Source organism: Pelophylax lessonae, assembly GCF_965119305.1.
Source record: "Pelophylax lessonae genome assembly, chromosome: 3".
NCBI lineage: Eukaryota > Metazoa > Chordata > Amphibia > Anura > Ranidae > Pelophylax > Pelophylax lessonae.
Genome location: NC_138770.1, coordinates 515893832 through 515915454, shown reverse-complemented (window position 1 = coordinate 515915454; position 21623 = coordinate 515893832). Strand labels below are relative to the sequence as shown.

At 46.0% G+C, this 21623-nt stretch overlaps 1 protein-coding gene across 1 annotated transcript in view; it reads left to right on the top strand.

Annotated features, from left to right (window-relative positions):
• The window catches only part of IYD (iodotyrosine deiodinase), a 62596-nt gene that overhangs the window by 24548 nt on the left and 16425 nt on the right, over positions 1 to 21623 (top strand). Inside the window, exons 2-3 of the mRNA XM_082252296.1 lie at positions 6091 to 6279; positions 8069 to 8228. Of these exons, the coding sequence (XP_082108422.1) occupies positions 6091 to 6279; positions 8069 to 8228 (349 nt within the window). The remainder of the gene's footprint in view (positions 1 to 6090; positions 6280 to 8068; positions 8229 to 21623) is intronic.

Here is a 21623-nt window from a genome sequence, read left to right as displayed (position 1 = left end):
ACTTTCCAACTTGTGAGAGACAGGTTTTACTGGCCCTGTATGCGGGGTGAAGTTGAAGGATACTGTCGTTCTTGTGCTCGCTGCATCCAGAGGAAAACGTTGCCACGTCAAGCAGCCCCAATGGGCCATCTGCAAAGTCAGGGGCCTATGGAACTGGTGTGCATTGATTTCCTTTGCCTGGAGCCTGACTTGAGTGGTCAAGGGAATGTCCTTGTGGTAACAGATCATTTCACCAGATACGCCCAGGCGTTTCCAACAAAAGACCAGAAAGCCACAACAGTGGCCAAAGTATTAGTGGAAAAGTTCTTTGTGCACTATGGTTTACCGCAACGCCTCCATTCAGATCAGGGAAGAGACTTTGAAAGCCGGCTGATTAAGAAGTTGCTAGACTTGTTAGGCATCCAAAAGACTAGGACTACTCCCTACCACCCACAAGGGGATGCTCAGCCTGAACGGTTTAACCGGACTCTTTTGAACATGTTGGGGACCCTGAGCTCGGAAAAGAAACAGCACTGGAGTAAACATGTAGCTGCCATCGTACATGCCTACAATAGTACTGTCAGTGATGTTACAGGATACTCCCCATACCGATTAATGTTCGGGCGGGAGGCTCGGCTGCCAGTGGACTTGGCTTTCGGCATATCACCTGATCACACCTCAGCAGCATCTCACAAGGGGTATGTGGACCGGTTGAGGAAGAGCCTAAAAACGGCCTACGAAAAAGCCCAAGTCTCATCTGATCAACGGGGGCTGAGAAATAAAAGAAACTTTGACCTGAAAGTTAGGATCCAGGATTTGCAGCCAGGGGATAAAGTGTTGTTGAGGAACTTGGGTATCCCTGGGAAACACAAGTTGGCTGACCGTTGGAAATCCCAGCCCTATGTCATCTGTAAGCAGCTGCCAAACCTTCCTGTGTATCAGATTAGGCCGGAAGGGAGAGTGGGCCCACTGAAGACTTGGCATAGGAACCACCTATTACCTCTCTCAGAAGCAGTTCGCCTACCTCCTGACCCAGTCTCACATGAAGTCCCTTCAACGTCTCAAGGGCACAGGCCAGTTACCAGATCTCAAACAGCATTTCCAGATGTGAGGGATGGAGATTCTCCAATTGAAGATCTGGAAGATGAAGAGGAGGTACCTGATTGGATGTGGTCATCTCAGTTACCAGAACCCACGACTGCGTACCTGTCTTCATCCGAACTGGTTGAAAGAGGAACCCTTCGGGCAGAAGCTCCTGAATTTGTGCCTTTCCACATGCTTACAGAAGAAGTAGCTGATGGTAAAGATCCTGAGGAGGAGGTTGCACCTTTCTCTGAAGAAGAATTAACTGCTTCTGAAACCCCAGAGTCCAATGCGTTGGGACTAGAGGAGGAAGCTCTTGAAGAATCCCCAAGAGCGGCTGGTTCCAGCACTTCTAAGATTGTGACTCCCAAAGAACAGAGGGAAAGAAGAGTCATTCACCCACCCAAAAGACTAACTTACGACCAATTGGGGAAATGCTCGGAAGAAGCTGTCCTTACTTCTAAGAGAACTCTTGATCAGCCTAGTTCTTCCACTGCAGATTTAGTGGAGGACAACCCTAGCTCACCCCCAGGCACATCTGTACAAGCCACTCAAGTGTCGGGGGTTTGTGAACAGAACCACCTTCTCTCCCCCAACAATTGGTGGGAGGTTCCGCTGTCGGCCCTGTGTTTTAATGTGCAGTTGTTGGGTTTGAACTCTGCTTCTGATAAGGGACATGGTTTACCGTTGTGCATGAGTTAATTGTTTTTTTTTTCAACGTATGTGACGGGATACATGCTGTCGTTAACTTTGGGGACCAAAGTTTCTAAAGTGGGGGGAGTGTGTAGCGGGCATCCTCACATTTACAATTGTTCATTAGTAGACTGTATAACATTTTGAAGGAACTCGGCTCCATCTAGTGGCCAAACTGCCACACTGCAGCTTGGTGGTTTTCATCAGAAGTTTCTAGTGGCCAAACTGCCACACTGCAGCTTGGTGATGTTCATCAGATACTACGATACCCACAATTCAGTGGGAACACCAGGGTGCATTGCTTCACCGCACAGCCTTTTGGGGGAAGCTTTATAAAGGAAGGGAGGAGCCAGGCTCTCTCTCTTGTCTCCTGACACAACAGCTAGAAGGAAGCAAGTGCTGTGGGCTGATGCTGCGGACTAGGCCTGAAGCCTGAGCCTGAAGTGAAGGAGTGGAAGCATTTCATCTGCAGTAAAGGAGCCTTCCCAGAGAACCCATTGATGCTCTGCAGAGACTGGTGTTGCCCACATCTAACCACAAGCGCGGCTGGTGACAGAAATCGGAGGTGGAGAGCTCGGGAAGAAAGAGGCCGTTTGGTGAGCAGGGCACATGCCCAAATCTGTTTCTCGCTTGGAAGAAAGTAACTTTAGCCGGTGCTAACTACACTTCAGATAGTACGCAGTACACTCAGCGGCCTAGTGCACCTTCCAGGAGACTAAGCATTTAAACACAAGTACATAAGGTGTCAGGGGCCTATATATGCACCACTAAGAAGATTAATACGCCCAATTACGCAGTAACATTGCGGGTGATTGTAACCTTTTTTTTTTCTCACCCCTTTTGACTATATATCCTTACTTTTGGATTACAAATAGCTTGTGCACCAACGATTGCTAGCGAAGATTCCAAACCAAAAGGAAGGAACTGTGTATGGGATTCAAATAGGTTCTGCCTACCTGATACAAGAGACTAGACGTGTGTAAAGTATAGCCTGAATTGGGTAAAAGAAAGCCTATGAGTTATCTTTTAATTGCATAAGTATACAAAAATAGCTATCTTAATCATATTGTTTATTATTGTGTCAATAACTTTATCTTTCTTAGTTGACTCTTGTGATGTCTTTTGGAGTCAACTTGTACTTTAACTCTCAGTAAAGCTACTTTGGTTAAGCAAAAGTCTGTGTGTTGCACCTTGTGTCACCCAGAGGGACTGCGGCTGGAGAAAGGTAACAAGTTATTATTACTTATTGGGGTGATATATCCTGAACTGTGTTCTCCTGTAGCCATTTGGTATTATAGTCCCATTTCATGTCAGTTGTGCCTAGGGAGGGTTCGAGCCAATTTCAGGGGTTGGAAGGCAGGACGTAGACCCAATAATCTAATCAGCAGCTCCTGCGGGGGTGGTGCTACACATCTTTTCCCCATGTTGATGGAGACGAGGGCATCTTCCACACAACCCAGGCCTCTTCCCCACAACCTAAAAAGTGTAAAAAGTGATGGGGACAAGGGCCTCTTCCCTACAACCTAAAAAGTGTAAAAAGTGAGTAAAGACACAACACGGGTTTTTGACAAGTTCTTTATTAAAATATAAAAAGGAAGACAGAGGCGCAGGCAGACGGCGAGATCCTTCAACGATACTTGATGTGTTATCTTTCTTTTGGGTTTGGCAGTTCAGCGGACGTCGTGATTGACAACGTATCTACCCCGGGGGACATTGTTTTGATTTTTTTAATAAAGCACTTGGAAAAAACTTGTGTTGTGTTTACTCATTTTTTGCACTTTTTTGGTGAATGGGTAGGGGTACTATGTATGTTTGTATTCACATGGGGGGGGGGGGTTGGGATCTGGGGGCCCCCTTGTTATAGGGGGCTTCCAGATTCTGATAAGCCCCCCGTCCACAGACCCCAACACCCACCAGCCAGGGTTGTTAGGAAGGGGCCCTCATCCCCCATTAACCTGGGTACAAGATGCTTTTTGGCGGGGTGGCAGAGCACCCCCCATGTTGAAGACATGTGGCCTGGTATGGTTCGGGGGGGGGGGGGGCTCGCTCGCATCCCCCTTTCCTGGCCTGCCTGGCTGCATGCTCAGATAGGGGTCTGGTATGGATTTTGAGGGGAACCCCACAATGTTTTTTTTTTGCCATGGGAATGGAGGGAGGCCCTACATTCTTTTTTTTGGGAATTTTTTATTGCCGGCATTCTTTAGTTTAAATTTCAGCTGTAAGCGGGTAAGCCTGCTGACAGCTGATGAGTCATCGGTTGTTAAGGACGCGGGGGGCCAGCTTCCCGGCCCGCTCCATAACAACCAGCTATTCTTCCCACAGAATTGGAATTGGTCGATCATTTGTCGACAGATCTGAATTCAAATTGTTCAAATTCAGATCATCCAAATTTATAATCAGACCTAAACGAATTGCACTTCAACTACTAGATTAATATGAGCGAGTCCCAGACCCGTTGAGGTTCATGTGTGGCTCCAGTGTCCCCTCTAGCTACAAAATCAGCATAGGTAAGGTTCTTTATTCAGGTACCAAATGGTGTCTCTAGAGGCTCCAGCCCAGGATTTGGCAAGCCTATAGGCAAAAAGCAACTCTTCTAGAAGTCTGCTCAGGATGTTTGTTAAAACTAGGCTGAGCCCATCAACAAAAAGATCACCAGTGATTGGTCAGCTAACCAACACGCAAGGCCAGCTCATGTTGCATCACTGATTCCGCCCTCTTCCTGGATCTGGCAAATAACTACTGTAGTGTTGAGCTAAGGTTAGGGCTGAACTACTTTACTCAAGAACAGACACTCTTGAATGTGCACTAAGCTTGTTTCTCTGGCAGTGATGTGACAAAAAAGATCTAAATCTAAATAAACTGACAAAACGAAAAGCCCATTGAAGCTCTAATTGCATAAAGTGGTTTTAAAGGCTTTTTTTTTACCTTAATGCATTCTCTGAATTTGGGTAAAAAACCTATTGTGTCCAGGATCCCCCCTCCAGCCCCCCTTATACTTACCTGAGCCTGATCTCTATCCAGTTCAATATCCGCTCTCACCCTCCTCAGTGGACAAACTGGCTCCTGCTGCTGTCAATCAATTTCTGTGACGAGGGAGCATGGGCATGGTAGAGCCGTGTTGTCTGTGTCTATAGATGCAGGAAGGGAGGTTCGGGATCAAGCCCACACGAATGCTCCCATAAGAAGGGCATTTGCCAAAGTGGCGGAGCCAGAAGTGGATAGGGACTGCTCTGTGTTGAAATTATGAGCTGAACACAGAGTTTAGGTGTATACATTTAGGGCCATATTTTTATTTTTTTTGCTAGAAGACCTAGGGAGGTACCAAAGGCCCAGCAGATGAAGGCGACCCATTTATGGATAGATCAAACATGTGTACGTGTGCTTTTGAGATTCTAAGGTCCATTGCAGACAGGAATCACCCCTGCATGTGACTCCAGGACACCGGAGGCCGCTCTTGGTGACCTTTTTAGGCTGCCCGCTACTTTTTATCCTTTTAATTCTACTGTTTGGGTAAAGTGGGCAACACTGCCTTTGTGCTTCTCAGTTCCGTTCTCTTGTTAGATAACAAATGTTTATAAACAGTAAAAGAGTCTTAAAATTTTCTTTTACAAATCAGGTTTTGAAACACCTATACAACATATGAATCTAACAAATAGGCATTGTTCTCTGTTTCTTGGGCCCCTCTGTTTATAGGAAGTTTTCATTATTATTATTATTATACAGGATTTATATAGTGCCGACGGTTTATGCAGCGCTTTACAACTTGGGGGTAGACAGTACAACTACAATACAATATACTATAGTAGGAATCAGAGGGCCCTGCTCGTTAGAGCTTACAATCTAAGAGGGAGGGTCAAGGCAATCAAGAGATAATAAATGTGAGGGATGTGCTGATGGAGAGAATAAAAGTACAGTTGCTAGGTGGGGGCCAAATAGGCTTCTCTAAAGAGATGAGTTTTCATGGATTGTCTGCAAGAGGACAAAGTAGGAGATATTTGGACAGAATGGGGGAGAGAATTCCAGAGGATGGAAGAGGCTCAGGAGAAGTCCTGGAAGAGAGCATGAAATGAGGTGACAAGGCTGCTAGAGAGCAGGAGGTCTTGGGAGGAGCAAAGAGAACGATTTGGTTGATATTTTGAGACCAGAGTAGTGAGGTAACTGGGGGGCAGATTGTGAATGGCTTTGTAAGTTATTGTTAGTATTCTGAATTTAATTAATTGGTTGAGTGGCAGCCAATGGGGAGACTGGCAGAGAGGGCTAGGAGACGATGAGCGGTTTTAAATATTACCCTGTTCAATGTAAAGATTCTAATGTTTTGGGTTTTTTTCCTACAAGGGAAAGATGAAAACGTTGATGAAGAAGACATCTCACATATTCCCTTTAGACCGCTGCGTTATGATGAACAGGATATGGTGAAGAGGTCAAAAGAATTTTATGAGACGCTCAATCAAAGAAGATCTGTGAGGTTTATCAGCAATGAATCTGTTCCAAGAGAAGTCATTGATAACATCATCAGAGCAGCAGGTTGTTTTACTGTCATTTTCCTAAGCACACTTTGTAGGCCTCATTCACACTGGTACTGCTGTGTTTATCTTTTCTAAATACAGGAGAAGTGATCTGGGAAGTATAAAAGCAACCATGCGTCCAGGAGCCAATTGCAAACTCAATGCTCCTAAATTAATGTAAATGTTTGGCTACACCTGCTTTAAAGCAGGGATATCTATTTGCAGGAAAAAAAAAATAATAATTCTTGGGTGTGAATGATACCCAGCGACTGATAGATGTTAAAGTGATATTAAACCTTGATTTTTTTTTTCTAAAACTAAAATAACAAATATGTTATACTTACCTGCTCTTTCAAATGGTTTTGCTCAGAGCAGCCCCAATCCTCCCTTTCTGAAATTGCCTGCTTGTGTTTAAGGTCCCTCCTCTTTGCCGATTGCCCCCAGGAAAAGCCACTTTCCCTGGGGGCACCCATGCATGCTCGTTTCTGAGCATCCCAGTCTGCGTTTATTGACACAGACCAGGCCCTGCTCCCCACTCCCTCACCACATCATTTTATTGACAACAGAGAGAGCCAATGGTTGCCACTGCTATCATTCTGCCCAATGAAGAGGGAGACAGCAGCGAGAGCAACTGCTCTGGTACACCACTGGATCGGATCGGGCTCAGGTAAGTATAAGGAAAGGGGGCCCTGGAGGCTCCTGCAGGCTTTAGAGCGACTTTAACCACTTGCCGACCGCCGCACGACTATCTACGTCGGCGGTCAGCCCCTCACAGGCAAACTAACGTAGGGCTACGTTGCTTGCTTGTGAGGGTCTAGGGAGCGAGCGCGCGCCCCCGGAGGCGCGCTCCCGCGTGGTCACGGACCCCCCCGCGCGTGTGACCAGCGGACCCGATGTCCGCCGGCCACTCGGCGATCGGCGGGGGAGAGGGAGAATGTCAGGCAGCTTGTGTAAACAAGCTGCCTGTCATTCTCCTCGCTGCAAAGACACTGATCACATGGATCTACTATGTAGATCCGTTGATCAGTGTCCTTACAGCTGAAGCCACAGCCAATCACAGTAGAAAGCACGCCCCTAGGGACACACACAGCCCCTCCCTCCCAAATAAAGTTAACCCCTTCACTACCAGTGTATTTTTACAGTAACAGTGCATATATATAGCACTGATTACTGTAGAAATGTCACTGGTAACCCCAAAAGTGTCAAAAATGTCAGTCAAGGGTCCGATCTGTCCGCCGCAATGTCGCAGTACCGCAAAAAAAATCGCAGATCGCCGCCATTAAGCGTTAAAAAAAAAAACAACAAAAATGACAAAAATCTTTCCCTTTGTTAGTAAACGCGATAACTTTTGCGCAAACCAATCAAAATACGCTTTTTGCGATTTTTTTTACCAAACATATGTAGCATAAAACAAATTGGCCGAAAATGTTAAAAAATTTTGATTTTTACATTTTTTTTGGGGGAATTTCATATAAAAAAATGTGAAAAATATTGTTATTTTTGCAAAATTGACGCTCTTTTTTTGTTTATAGCGCGTGATAAAAAAAATCGCACAGGTGATCAAATACCACCAAAAGAAAGCTCTGTTTGTGGGAAAAAAAGGACGCCAAATTCGTTTAGGTACAGCGTCGCACGACCGCGCAATTGTCCGTTAAAGTCACGCAGTGCCGAATCGCAAAATACCCCCTGGTCGGAATGGGGGTAAAATCTACCGGGGCTTAAGTGGTTAATGCACTTTGACATTTCCATCCTGTTCTCTAACAAATACATGAAATAACTCCTCTCCCTATGTACTATATCATTTCCAGGGACGTCTCCAAGTGGAGCTCACACTGAACCCTGGACATTTGTTGTTGTCCAAGATCCAGAGGTAAAGCATAGAATTCGAGAAATAATTGAAGAAGAGGAAGAGGTAAACTACAGAAAAAGAATGGGAGACAAATGGGTTAATGATCTGAAAAGATTAAGGTAAACATTGTAAAGAACTGATAAACATATTTTCATGTATGGTACATATACGCTAACATCCTGAAATTAAACTAAAAGAGCAGTATACATTTGGTTTTAAAGATAAAAATCATCATGTAGTATCTTGAATTGATTGCCCTAATATATTACAAATACACACATATGCATACATTTAGATGGAGGTCATACCTACTTCAGCTCTCAAACTTAAAGCAGAGCTCCACACAAAAGGGGAAGCTCCACTTATCTGCCTACCCCCCCCCCCCCTCCGCTGCCACATTTGGTATCTTGGGGGGAAGCGGGTACCTGGTTTTGACACCGTGGCAAACTCAACTGGAAGTTCGGCCCCTCTCCTCCTTCCCCCACAGCCAGCACAAATAGAGAGCACAGCATGCGCAGTAGGGAACGCCGAACGGCTTCACTGTTAGTTTCCCTTAGAGGAGATGGTGGCGACAGCACCTGATAGCCAATTGAAAAATCGACTTTTGGTGAAAACACCTGTAGCACCACCCCCGCAGGAGCTGCTGATTAGATTATTGGGTCTACGTCCTGCCTAACAACCCACAGAATTGGCTCGAACCCTCCCTAGGCACAACTGACCCAGAATAGGACTGGAATACCAAATGGCTACACAGATTGGAATATAACACTTCAATAAATAATAATGACCTGTTACCTCTCTCCAGCTGCAGTCCTTCTGGGTAATACAAGGTGACCACACACAAGCTTGCTTTTAAACAGGAAAGTTATTTACTGTGAATCAAATAAACAGTTTCGATACAGTAAAATATGACTTTGTAAAAGGATATACTAATTAATTAATCAAAGATAAAATAAATACTGTGATATCACTCCTCAAGGGCACATTAATTGTTTCAGGAAATGTCTCAGAGCCTATAGGACCGCCATCTTAATCACTATTATACTTTTGGAGATAAGGCTCAGCATTCAGTTAGACACAGTATCAGAATGTCAGACCTATCTGAGTCCGCTGTTTCTTCTCTATATCTTCGCTAGCAACGTTGGTGCACTCGCAATTTGTAATCCACATTGAGGATGGGTGATCAATAGAGAGAATGGCAGCAAACAGTTAGTAATCACCGCGGGGTGTCTGTGCAGGATTGCCGGTAAAACTTCTGTGAGAGATGTACTGGGCCACCTGGTATATTGCCTTCTACTACTCTAAGGCTAATCCTGACTAAAGTTACTTCTTTGATAGATAGAGTCAGTTTTTGGGCAGGTGCCCTCTCACCAACAGGACTGTCTCCCAGGAAGCCTCCGCTGCTGTCTCAGTCTCCGGCCTCTGTCACCAGCCGCGCTAGGTATTTGGGGTGGATGAGTCTGGTCTCTGTAGAACATCGATGGGACCTCCAGGAGGGATCCTCTACTGGAGATGAAACACTGCAACTTAGTCACTTAAGGCCCAGGAGTTTCGGCCTAGCATACAGCATCAGCCCACAGCACTGGCATCCTGCTTGTCTCACTGTGTCTTTTCCCAAGAGAGTGAGCCTGGCTCCTCCCTTCCTTTATAAAGCTTCCCCCAGAAGGCTGTGCGGTGCAGCAGTGCACCCTGGTATTCTCAAAGCACTATGGGCGATGAAGACTGCTCAACTTCCTGAAAGGAAAATAACATCAAAAGACATTCCATAGCCGCTGCAATGTGTCCTTTTGGCCACTAGATGGAGCCGAGTTCCTCTCAAATGTCAAGCAGCAGTCTTTTAGAACTTGTATAATGGAAGACCCCGCTACACACTCCCCCCACTTGAGAAACTTTGGTCCCCAAAGAGGACAACAGCATGTACTCCAGTGCATATGTTGGCAGTACACAAAAAAAAACATTAACATATGCATAACAGGGAATCATCTTCCTTTTCATAAGCAGAGTTCAAACTTAACAACTGCATATTACAACACAGGTTCGACATAGGAACCTCCCACCAATTGTCAGGGGAGGGAAGGTAATTCTGTTCACAGACCCCTGACACTTGAGTGGCTTGTACAGATGTGCCTGGGGGTGAGCTAGGGTTGTCCTCCACCAAATCTGCGGTGGAAGAACTAGGCTGATCAAGAGTTCGTTTGGAAGTAAAGATAGCCTCTTCTGAGCATTCACCCAATTGGTCATAGGTCAGTCTTTTGGGCGGGTGAATGACTCTTCTTTCCCTCTGTTCTTTGGGATGCACGATCTCAGAGGTACTAGGACCAGCCACTTCTGGGGATTCTTCAATGTCCTCCTCCTCATGTTCCAACACACAGGAATCTGATGCTTCAAGAGCGGTCAGTTCTTCTTCAGAGGAAGGTGCAACCTCCTCCTCAGGATCTTCATCATCAACTACTTCTTCTGGAAGCATGTGGAAAGGTATGAATTCGGGGGCTTCCGCCCGAAGGGTTCCTCTGTCAGCCAATTCGGATGAAGACAGGGAGGCAGGTGTGGGTTCTGGTAACTGAGACGACCACATCCAGTCAGGTACCTCCTCTTCATCTTCCAGATCTTCAGATGGAGAATTTCCCTCCCTCACATCTGGGAGTGTCGACTGAGATCTGGTGACTGGTCTGGACAGGCGAGAGGTCGAAGGGGTCTCTGGCGAATCTACGACAGGAGGCATGCGAACTGCTTCAGAGAGAGGCAGTAAATGGTTCCTATGCCAAGTCTTCAATGGACCCACACTTCCTTCAGGCCGAATTTGATACACAGGGAGGTTTGGTAGTTGCTTGCAGATAACATAAGGTTGGGACTTCCAGCGGTCTGCCAACTTGTGTTTTCCCGGGACACCCAAGTTCCTCAACAATACCCTGTCCCCTGGTTGCAAGTCTTGGATCCGAACTTTTAAGTCGAAATTCCTTTTATTCCTCAGTCCACGTTGATCAGATGTGGCCTGAGCTTTATCATAGGCCGATTTCAGACTCTTCCGCAGTCGGTCCACATATCCCTTGTGCGATGCTGAAGAGGTGTGATCGGGCGAGATGCCAAAGGCCAAATCCACTGGCAATCGAGCCTCTCGTCCAAACATTAGACGATAAGGGGAATATCCAGTAGCATCACTGACAGTACTGTTGTAGGCATGCACAATGGCAGCTACATGTTTGCCCCAATGCTGTTTCTTCTCTGAGCTTAAAGTCCCCAACATGTCCAAAAGAGTCCTGTTAAATCTTTCCGGCTGGGCATCCCCTTGTGGATGGTAGGGAGTAGTTCTAGTCTTTTGGATGCCTAACAGATCTAACAGTCTCTTGATCAGTCTGCTTTCAAAGTCTCTTCCCTGATCTGAATGGAGGCGTTGTGGTAACCCATAGTGTACAAAGAACTTTTCTACAAGAACTTTGGCTACTGTAGAGGCCTTCTGATCCCTTGTTGGGAATGCTTGGGCGTATCTGGTAAAATGGTCTGTTACCACAAGGACATTCCCTTGGCCACTCAGATCAGGCTCTAGGCAAAGGAAATCAATGCACACCAGTTCCATGGGTCCCTGGCTTTGCAGATGGCCCATTGGGGCTGCTTGACGTGGCAGAGTCTTCCTTTGTATACATCGGACACAAGAATGACAGTATCCTTCAACTTCGGCCCTCATACAGGGCCAGTAGAACCTGTCTCTGACAAGCTGAAAAGTTCTTTCAGGTCCCAGATGGCCATGATTATCATGAAGAGCAGCCAGAACTCTCTCCCTGTATTTAGCTGGTAAGAACAGTTGCCACTTCTCCTCCAGATCTTCAGATGGGCCTCTTCGGTAGGCCACCCCTTCTCGGATCTGTAACCGGGTCCACTCTCTATGCAACAGACGGGCCCCCTGAGGAGAGTCGGTGAGAAGCAACTCAGGGCGCTGGATCTCCAAGGCTTCCAAAAGAAGTTTTCCCAGAGGGTCTTCCAGCTGCTCCTTCCTCAAGTCCCTTTTGGACAGCCGGGGTAAATCTTCCCCTTCAACCTGGGTCACCCTGCAATAGTATTTGGGTACTCCGACAGCCGAAACCCCAATCTCTTCGGCTCTTGATCCTCCTCTGGATCGAAGTTCAGTTCCCTGATATAGGGCACGCACCCCTTCTGGAGCCAAATGGGTCCATTCTTCATCAGGTTCGTGTGGTGCATGCAACCTTCTGGATAGGGCATCTGCATCCCTGTTCCCGATTCCTGGCCGATACTTCAGGCTGAAGTTGAAGCTAGAGAGGGCAGCCAACCATCTGTGTCCTGTTGCATCCAGCTTAGCTGTAGTCAACAGATAGGTAAGGGGATTATTATCCGTCTTGACAATGAATTCAGCTCCGTACAGGTAATCTTTCAGTTTGTCGACCACTGCCCACTTTAAGGCCAGGAATTCAAGTTTGTGGGTAGGATAATTCCTTTCAGCAGGTAGTAGACTCCTGCTCACGTAGGCTACGGGTCGCAGGTGGCCCCCATGTTCCTGGTAGAGTACCCCACCCAGCCCATCTCGGCTGGCATCGACATGTAGTTCATATGGTTTCGTGGGATCTGCGTAGGCCAACACAGGGGCAGTGGTTAGATTCTTTTTCAACTGAATGAAAGCCCCTTCACATTCTGGGGTCCACTGATCCTGGATGGACTCCTTGGCCTTCCGGGGTCCCATGGTGGACTTCATTGGCTTGACCAGTTCAGGAACGTCATCTTCTTCGTTCTTTAGTAACTCATTGAGGGGTCGGGCAATCTTGGCGAACCCCTCTACAAACCTCCTGTAATAGGAGCAAAAACCCAGGAACGACCGAAGTTCGGTCACATTTGTAGGTCTCGGCCAGGAGGCGACAGCATCCAGCTTGTCCGGGTCGGTGGCCACCCCTTCTTCAGACACGATGTGGCCCAGGTAATGGACCGAGGACTGATAGAATTGGCACTTCTCAGGAGAAAGTTTCAGGCCTTCTTCATGTAGCCTCTTCAGGACCTTTTCCAACCTCTCCTCGTGTTCTTCCAAAGTTCTGCCAAACACGATAACATCATCCAAGTATACCAGTACCTCTATCAAATTCATATCTCCAACGGTCCTTTCCATCAGCCTTTGGAAGGTAGCAGGGGCCCCTGACAATCCCTGAGGCATGCGATTGAACTCAAAGAACCCCACAGGGGTGATGAAGGCTGTCTTCTCCCGATCTTCAGGGTGCATGGGGATCTGATAATACCCACTCTTTAAGTCCATCACACTGAACCACTTCGCCCCTGACAGGCTCTGTAGGGCGTCTTCGATTCGAGGAGTGGTATACTGGTCTGGGATGGTTCTTCTGTTCAGTGTTCGGTAGTCGATACAAAGCCTCAGAGATCCGTTTTTCTTCCGGACTACCACTATCGGAGAAGCATATGGGCTCCTGGATTCTCGAATAACCCCAGTCTTCTTGAGTTCCGCCAGCTGCTGACGTAGATCTTCTAAGTCACCTAAGGGAACTCGCCGGACTCTTTCTCGGAAAGGTTTGTCCTCACTCAGGCGGATCTTATGAGTGGCACTCCTGGCGCATCCCACGTCGAACTCAGCCCTAGAAAATATTCCTCGCCATCCAGCAAGTTGTGCCTTGGCCCTCTTCACCCATTCTGGTGGGAGGGCAGCGTTTCCAGAGCAGAGCTCTTCTATAACATCTTCACCCCTTCCCTCCTCTTTAAGATCAGATGGGACAACTGGGGTAGCCGGGTTAACTTGGCCCAACAGCACTCTGGCCGGTACCTTCACCGGTGTAGTAGAGGTGTTTCTGACACTCACTAAAACCCTTCCATGGTTTTTCTGTAACACCTTCAAAGGGATCACTTCAGGGATTACTTCTATCCCTCTCTCCTCTTCCTGTGGACCTGATTCAAAGATGATAAAAGGGCCCGGCTGTTTCCATGTGAGTTTAACGGAAGCTTTCAGACAAGCCACCTCTCCTGGCTGCAAGACCTTTTCCGTTCTGTCCAACTTCCAGAGTCTTCCAACTCCTTCTGCAGGAGTCTCTTGCTCCAATACTAATCGTTGATAGGCCTGCCGTAGCATGGGGTGAATCCTTGGCGCTGGAGCATCCTGTCCCTGGACCAGTTGTGTCAGGAGGCGCCTTACTAGGTCAGTGTTGGTCCCTACGATGAGAGAGCTTTTGTTGGCCCCTGGCGGACGAGGACAGACCACCGCTAGGGTGTCGAAGGTTTCAGCTTCACCAGCCACTGATGGGTCAAAGGTCAACTTGATTGGCAGATACCCGTCATAGGGAAAACTTTGAGTCCCGATACCCCATATCTCCAGATCTTCCAACTTCTGCAGAGGTAGATGGGTAAGGTGTTTATCATAGAAGTCTCTATACAGAAGAGTCACTTGGGCCCCAGTGTCAAGGAGGGCTCTTGTGTAAATTCCTTCTACCTGGACAGAGACTACAGGGGAAGGCCCGACCAAGTTAGTTGGGAATTCTCTTGAAGTGGCCTTGTTGTCTGATTCAGTTCTCTGCACCCAGGCTCTTTTCTTTTTTTTTCTTCTGGACTTCAGTCCCCTCTGGGCCCGGTGTGCATTGATTTTCCTTCTCTCAGTAGCCTGGAGTATAGAACTAGGGGCGTTGTACCTGGATCTGACTCCCTGACTCAGATTCCCTGAATCATTGAGTCTCTTGGATTCCCTTGAAACTGGCGGGCACCCGGTCGACTCCTTCACGGGTGCCCTCTGAAGTTTTTCCGCTGGCTTGCGAGGTTCTGAGGCGACATTTCCTGGGCTGGGACATACTCCTCTAACATGTCCTACTCCCCCACAGTTGAAACAAGTTAGCGATCTCCTAGGTCTCGGTTCCGGGTCTACTCTAAGGTTAGAAGGTTTATCCGGCTTCTCTGACACGTTCCCATCAGGTAGAGTAGATGCCTGACTAGTCAGGATGGACACCATTTCTATCAACTGGGACACCTGGGTCTTTAGGAGTTCAACTTGCGAGTCACTTTCTTTTGCACTTATCACTCTGACACGAGCAGTTGAGTCAAACTGCCGACTCTTCCTTTTGTTGTCTAACATGACCTCTTCTTCTCTGACCATTCGGATCAGGTCAGGGTATTCCAGAATGCCACCATCTTGGCGAGTTCGCAACAGTATGGCAATGGGATCTAAGGGTTGAGCCCCTCTCAGCACCTGCCGTGCACGAGTCTCATCTACCTTCCGGGGGTCTATCCCTTTCTTTATCAAGATCTGGTGGATGATCTTATCTAGGCGTCTAATAAATTCGGACAACTTCTCTTCCTCTTCTTGGTAACAGTGGTCTAACTGGTAAAGAAGTTCAGCCACGTTCTCCGTCCGACCAAATACATCTTGTAGAATGTCTAGATAATCCTGTGCAGTACAGTTCTTTTTGCTTAGCTTGAGATTACGTACGGCCTCTAGTGCAGGTCCCTTTAAACTTTCTGTGATTCTCTGTTTCTTGTGCTGTTCTGGTACCTCCCACTCTTCCAAAGCCTGAGTGGCGGTATCTAACCACTCTTCAAACCCATCTTCTGTCGAAGGCACAGGCTGTTTCCCAGAGAATGTCCTGAGCTTCCTATATTCAGTCATCAGATAGTTTGGGGAGTCCTTACTACATTTTGCTACGATTTCCCCGAGAACAGCACACAGTTCTGAGCTAAAGGTAGACAAAGGTGGTGACTCTGGACTCCCTTCTTGGACACCTTTTTCTTTGCTGGATCCCCCAGGAGTGGTGGATGAGGGACCTTCAGTAAGGACTTCTGGATGTATTAAGAAAAGTTCTGTTTGGTCAGTAGTCTTTACACTGGTTCCCTTAAAGTAATCAGGGACCCCCTTCCTCCACTCACACAATGCATACGTGTGTGGAACGGTGGTGTCTGTCTTTATGTCAGTCACCCAGAATTTCCTGTCTGTGGACAGTGCCCTTAAAACTGGGAGGAGTTTTTCCTCAGTCCAGACCTCTCCCTTGATTTCAACCACCAGGCCATTTTCCACTACGACATTCTCTTCCCTGCACCACTCGGCTGCAGCGGTAGGATCCATTTCTGCGTTGAGGGGGATTCTGTGGCTGAGAGGGTTGTGTTGCAGGACTGTAGATTTCCCGGACGAGCCCCCACGTGTAGCACCACCCCCGCAGGAGCTGCTGATTAGATTATTGGGTCTACGTCCTGCCTAACAACCCACAGAATTGGCTCGAACCCTCCCTAGGCACAACTGACCCAGAATAGGACTGGAATACCAAATGGCTACACAGATTGGAATATAACACTTCAATAAATAATAATGACCTGTTACCTCTCTCCAGCTGCAGTCCTTCTGGGTAATACAAGGTGACCACACACAAGCTTGCTTTTAAACAGGAAAGTTATTTACTGTGAATCAAATAAACAGTTTCGATACAGTAAAATATGACTTTGTAAAAGGATATACTAATTAATTAATCAAAGATAAAATAAATACTGTGATATCACTCCTCAAGGGCACATTAATTGTTTCAGGAAATGTCTCAGAGCCTATAGGACCGCCATCTTAATCACTATTATACTTTTGGAGATAAGGCTCAGCATTCAGTTAGACACAGTATCAGAATGTCAGACCTATCTGAGTCCGCTGTTTCTTCTCTATATCTTCGCTAGCAACGTTGGTGCACTCGCAATTTGTAATCCACATTGAGGATGGGTGATCAATAGAGAGAATGGCAGCAAACAGTTAGTAATCACCGCGGGGTGTCTGTGCAGGATTGCCGGTAAAACTTCTGTGAGAGATGTACTGGGCCACCTGGTATATTGCCTTCTACTACTCTAAGGCTAATCCTGACTAAAGTTACTTCTTTGATAGATAGAGTCAGTTTTTGGGCAGGTGCCCTCTCACCAACAGGACTGTCTCCCAGGAAGCCTCCGCTGCTGTCTCAGTCTCCGGCCTCTGTCACCAGCCGCGCTAGGTATTTGGGGTGGATGAGTCTGGTCTCTGTAGAACATCGATGGGACCTCCAGGAGGGATCCTCTACTGGAGATGAAACACTGCAACTTAGTCACTTAAGGCCCAGGAGTTTCGGCCTAGCATACAGCATCAGCCCACAGCACTGGCATCCTGCTTGTCTCACTGTGTCTTTTCCCAAGAGAGTGAGCCTGGCTCCTCCCTTCCTTTATAAAGCTTCCCCCAGAAGGCTGTGCGGTGCAGCAGTGCACCCTGGTATTCTCAAAGCACTATGGGCGATGAAGACTGCTCAACTTCCTGAAAGGAAAATAACATCAAAAGACATTCCATAGCCGCTGCAATGTGTCCTTTTGGCCACTAGATGGAGCCGAGTTCCTCTCAAATGTCAAGCAGCAGTCTTTTAGAACTTGTATAATGGAAGACCCCGCTACACACCGTTGGATTCCTGGACAGATAATTGTCCTAATATTAAAAGTCAGCAGCTACAGTATTTGTAGCTGCTGACTTTTATTTTTTCTGCAGAAGCCTGGAGCTCTTCTTTAAGAACTTAAAGTGTCATTAACCGTTTCCCAACCGGCCACCGCCTATTTACTGCGACAATGGGGCTCTCCTGCGCAAACTGATGTCGGGCTTTGTCAGTCGCGAGCAGGGAGCTAGGGGGCGAGCTTGTGCCGCCGCCGCCGCGCTCTGGCCCCCATTCTGCAGGGGGACACCCGTGATCTCTCCCCATTGAGAGAGAAGGACGGTCGGCTGTTGTAAACACAGCTGACCGTTCTTCTCCCTGGAATGATCATAGAGCCCCTGTGATCCTTCCATATAGGATCACAGGTCTCTATGGTCATTTCAGAAGCCACACCCCCCCCACAGTTAGAATCACTCCCCTAGGCTCACATTTAACCCCTTGATCACCCACAATGTTAACCCCTTCCCTGCCAGTGTCATTATTACAGTAACAGAGCATATTTTTTGCACTGATTACTGGAGTAATATCACTGGTGTGTCAGAAATGTCAGTTAGGGGTCCGATCTGTCCACCACAATGTCACAGTTGCGCTAAAAAACGCAGATCGCTGCCATTACTAGTAAAAAAAACCAAAAAACAATAAAAATGACAAATCTTTCCCGTAATTAGTAGACGCAATAACTTTTGCGCAAACCAATCAAAATACGCTTATTGAGATTTTTTTTACCAAAAATATGTAGCAGAAAACAAATTGGCCTAAAATGTTAAAAAAAAATAGATTTTTATGTAGCCCTGCTCCCAGGGGAGTGGCTTAATGCAGGTATATCCTCTTCCCTTCGGTTGCCCTGAACCTGCTCCAACCCAACTGACACTATTAGTTCGGCCATGTTAAATGATTAAGACCACAAGGATTGCAACAAAAGATCAAGTTTACTGCTCTTTGATTTTAAGTTAGAGAATGTACAAACAGAATCAATGGTAATGCAAGAATGTCAATAGTAATGTAGATCCTGAATCTCCAACCAATAACTTGAGTAGGGTTCAGCACTCAGGATCTGGAATACAAGCCACACATATATAATGTATATACATATATATATATATGCTAGAGGATTGTATTCAGAAACAATATAAACACACTGAATGTTTAAGTTGATGGAGAGTGACCACAAATTAAAGTTAACCGTACTTAGAGAATAACTGTAAAATCGAGGCAAGAGAGCGAAAGTTGATCCCGCCTCCCTTTATAAAGACACTCCCAGCAGGCTCCGCGAGTCAAATGGGAGAAGAGTCCGTTCGCATAGCAGTCTATGGTCCTGGCTCCTCACGGAACAAAATCTCCCATAATCTCCCATAATTCAAGGGTTACTGTCTTTGAAGAACTTTAATAACAAACAACAGTCTTAACAATACTAGCCGTGCGACCAGGCTAAATTTAATTTTTTTTTGAGATTGTTATACAGCAGAATATGAAAAATATTGTTTTTTTTTTTCAGAATTGTCACTCTTATTTTTCTTATAGCACAAAAAATAAAAATTGCACAGGTGATAAAATACCACCAAAAGAAAGCTCTGTTTGTGGGAGAAAAAGGATATCAATTTTATTTGGGTACAGGGGTACAGCATCGCACGACCGCGCAATTGTCCGTTAAATTAATGCAGTGCCGAATCGCAAAATATGCCCTGGTCATTATGGGGGAAAATCTTCCAGTCCAGAAGTGGTTAAACCCAGACTATGAAAAACTCAAATTCCATGCTATAGAACTGAGTGTGCACTAAATGGCACTATAGTTTTGTTTTGCATAGAATAAAATATACCTAGTTTATCCTGCCTTTAGCTGTCTCATCTTCTCTGTGTCCCCACTGCAGCCTCAGATTGTGTAGAACAGCTGGTTTCCTCTATGGAGCATGCTCAATTTCAGTTCCTTTCTAAGCTTTTCATTTCTTTTTTCTTATCTGTGCAGCCCTCATGACTATAGAGTCACACATGTGAGCATATACAGTGCATCAGGAAAGTATTCACAGAACTCTTTCCAAAATTGATTAATTTCATTATTTTACTCAAAATTCTATAAACAATACCCCATAATGACAACGTGAAAGAAGTTTGTTTGAAATATTTGCAAATTTATTAAAAATAAAAAAAATAAAAAATCACATGTTCATAAGTATTCACAGCCTTTGCTCAAATCTTTGTTGAAGCACCTTTGGCACCAATTACAGCCTCAAGATTTTTGAGTATGATGCTACAAGCTTGGCACACCTATTTTTGAGCAGTTTCTCCCATTCTTCTTTGCAGGACCTCTAAAGCTCAGTCAGGTTGGATGGGGAGCGTCGGTGCACAGCCATTTTCAGATCTCTCCAGAGATGTTCAATCCGGTTCAAGTCTGGGCTCTGGCTGGGCCACTCAAGGACATTCAGAAAGTTGTCCCATAGCCACTCCTTTGTTATTTTGGCTGTGTTCTTAGGGTTGTTGTCCTGTTGGAAGATGAACCTTCGTCCCCATCTGAGGTCCAGAGCGCTCTGCAGCAGGTTTTTATCAAGGATGTCTCTGTACATTGCTGCATTCATCTTTCCTTCAATCCTGACTAGTTTCCCAGGTGCTGCCGCTAAAAAACATCCCCACAGCATGATGCTGCCACCACCATGCGTTACTGTAGAGATGGTATTGGCCAGGTGATGAGCAGTGCTTGGTTACCTCCAGACATGATGCTTGCCATTCATACCAAAGAATTCAACCCTTGTTTCATCAGAACAGAGAATTTTGTTTCTCATGGTCTGAGAGTCCTTCAGGTGCCTTTTGACAAACTCCAGGTGAGCTGCCATGTGCCTTTTACTGAGGAGTGGCTTCCATCTGGACACTCTACCATACAGGCCTGATTGGCGGCATGCTGCAGAGATGGTTGTTCTTCTGGAAGGTTTTCTCTCTCCACAGTGAAGCGCTGCAGCTCTGTCAGAGTGACCATCGACTTCTTGGTCACCTCCCTGACTATGGCCCTTCTCCTCTGATCACTCAGTATGGCCGAGCGGCCCGCTCTAGAAAGAATCCTTGTGGTTCCAAACTTCTTCCATTTATGGATGATAGAGGCCACTGTGCTCATTGGGACCTTCAATGCTGCAGAATTTATTCTGCACCCTTCCCCACATCTGTGCCTCCATACAATCCTGTCTCGGAGGTCTACAGACAATTATTTAGACTTCATGACTTGGTTTGTGCTCTGACATTCACTGGTAACTGTGGGACATTATAGAGACAAGTGTGTGGCTTTCCAAAACATGTCCAATCAACTGAATTTACCACAGATGGACTCCGATCAAGTTGTAGAAACATCTCAAGGATGATCAGTGGAAGCAGGATGCAGCTGAGCTCAATTTTGAGTGTCACTGCAAAGGTTGTGAATACTTATGTATATGTGATTTTTTATTTTTTTATTTTTAGTAAATTTGCAAAGATATTAAACAAACTTCTTTCACATTGTCATTATGGAGTATTGTTTGTAGAATTTTGAGGAAAATAATGAATTTAATAAATTTTGGAATACGGCTGCAACATAACAAAATGTGGAAAAAGTGAAGCGCTGTGAATATTTTCCAGATGCACTGTATACAGTGGTAAATAACACTCCCCTCCCCCCTTCGTCCATGTCTTCCTTTTGCTAAACACTGTGGGAGCAGGACATAGTATGCTGATTGATTACATTCACTAAGAAACTCACAAAAAGCTTAGTATTAATACGAATCAGTAATAATATATATAATGTAATTGCTAATACCTGTAAAGTAAAAAAAAGAGCCTTGGATTAAGATGCCATCTGAACAAAATGAAAGCTAGCGTTCATTATCTTTGACTCTGCCTACACTGTGCTAACGCACAAAAAATACACATTTGATGTTCACTAAAGATTTTTTGGGAGCTGTAAAACAGTTATTTGATATTTATAATCTAATTTGAATTGCTCTTCCGAAAAATGTTTTTTTTAGTCATGTGACTGGCACAGCACCAATCAGGACTGGCCAGACACAGACTCACACTGTTGAGTGCATACATCAGCTGACTAATAGAAGGCCCTCCTAAAGATCTTTCCCTGCAGATGCCAAAGAACAGGGAACAATC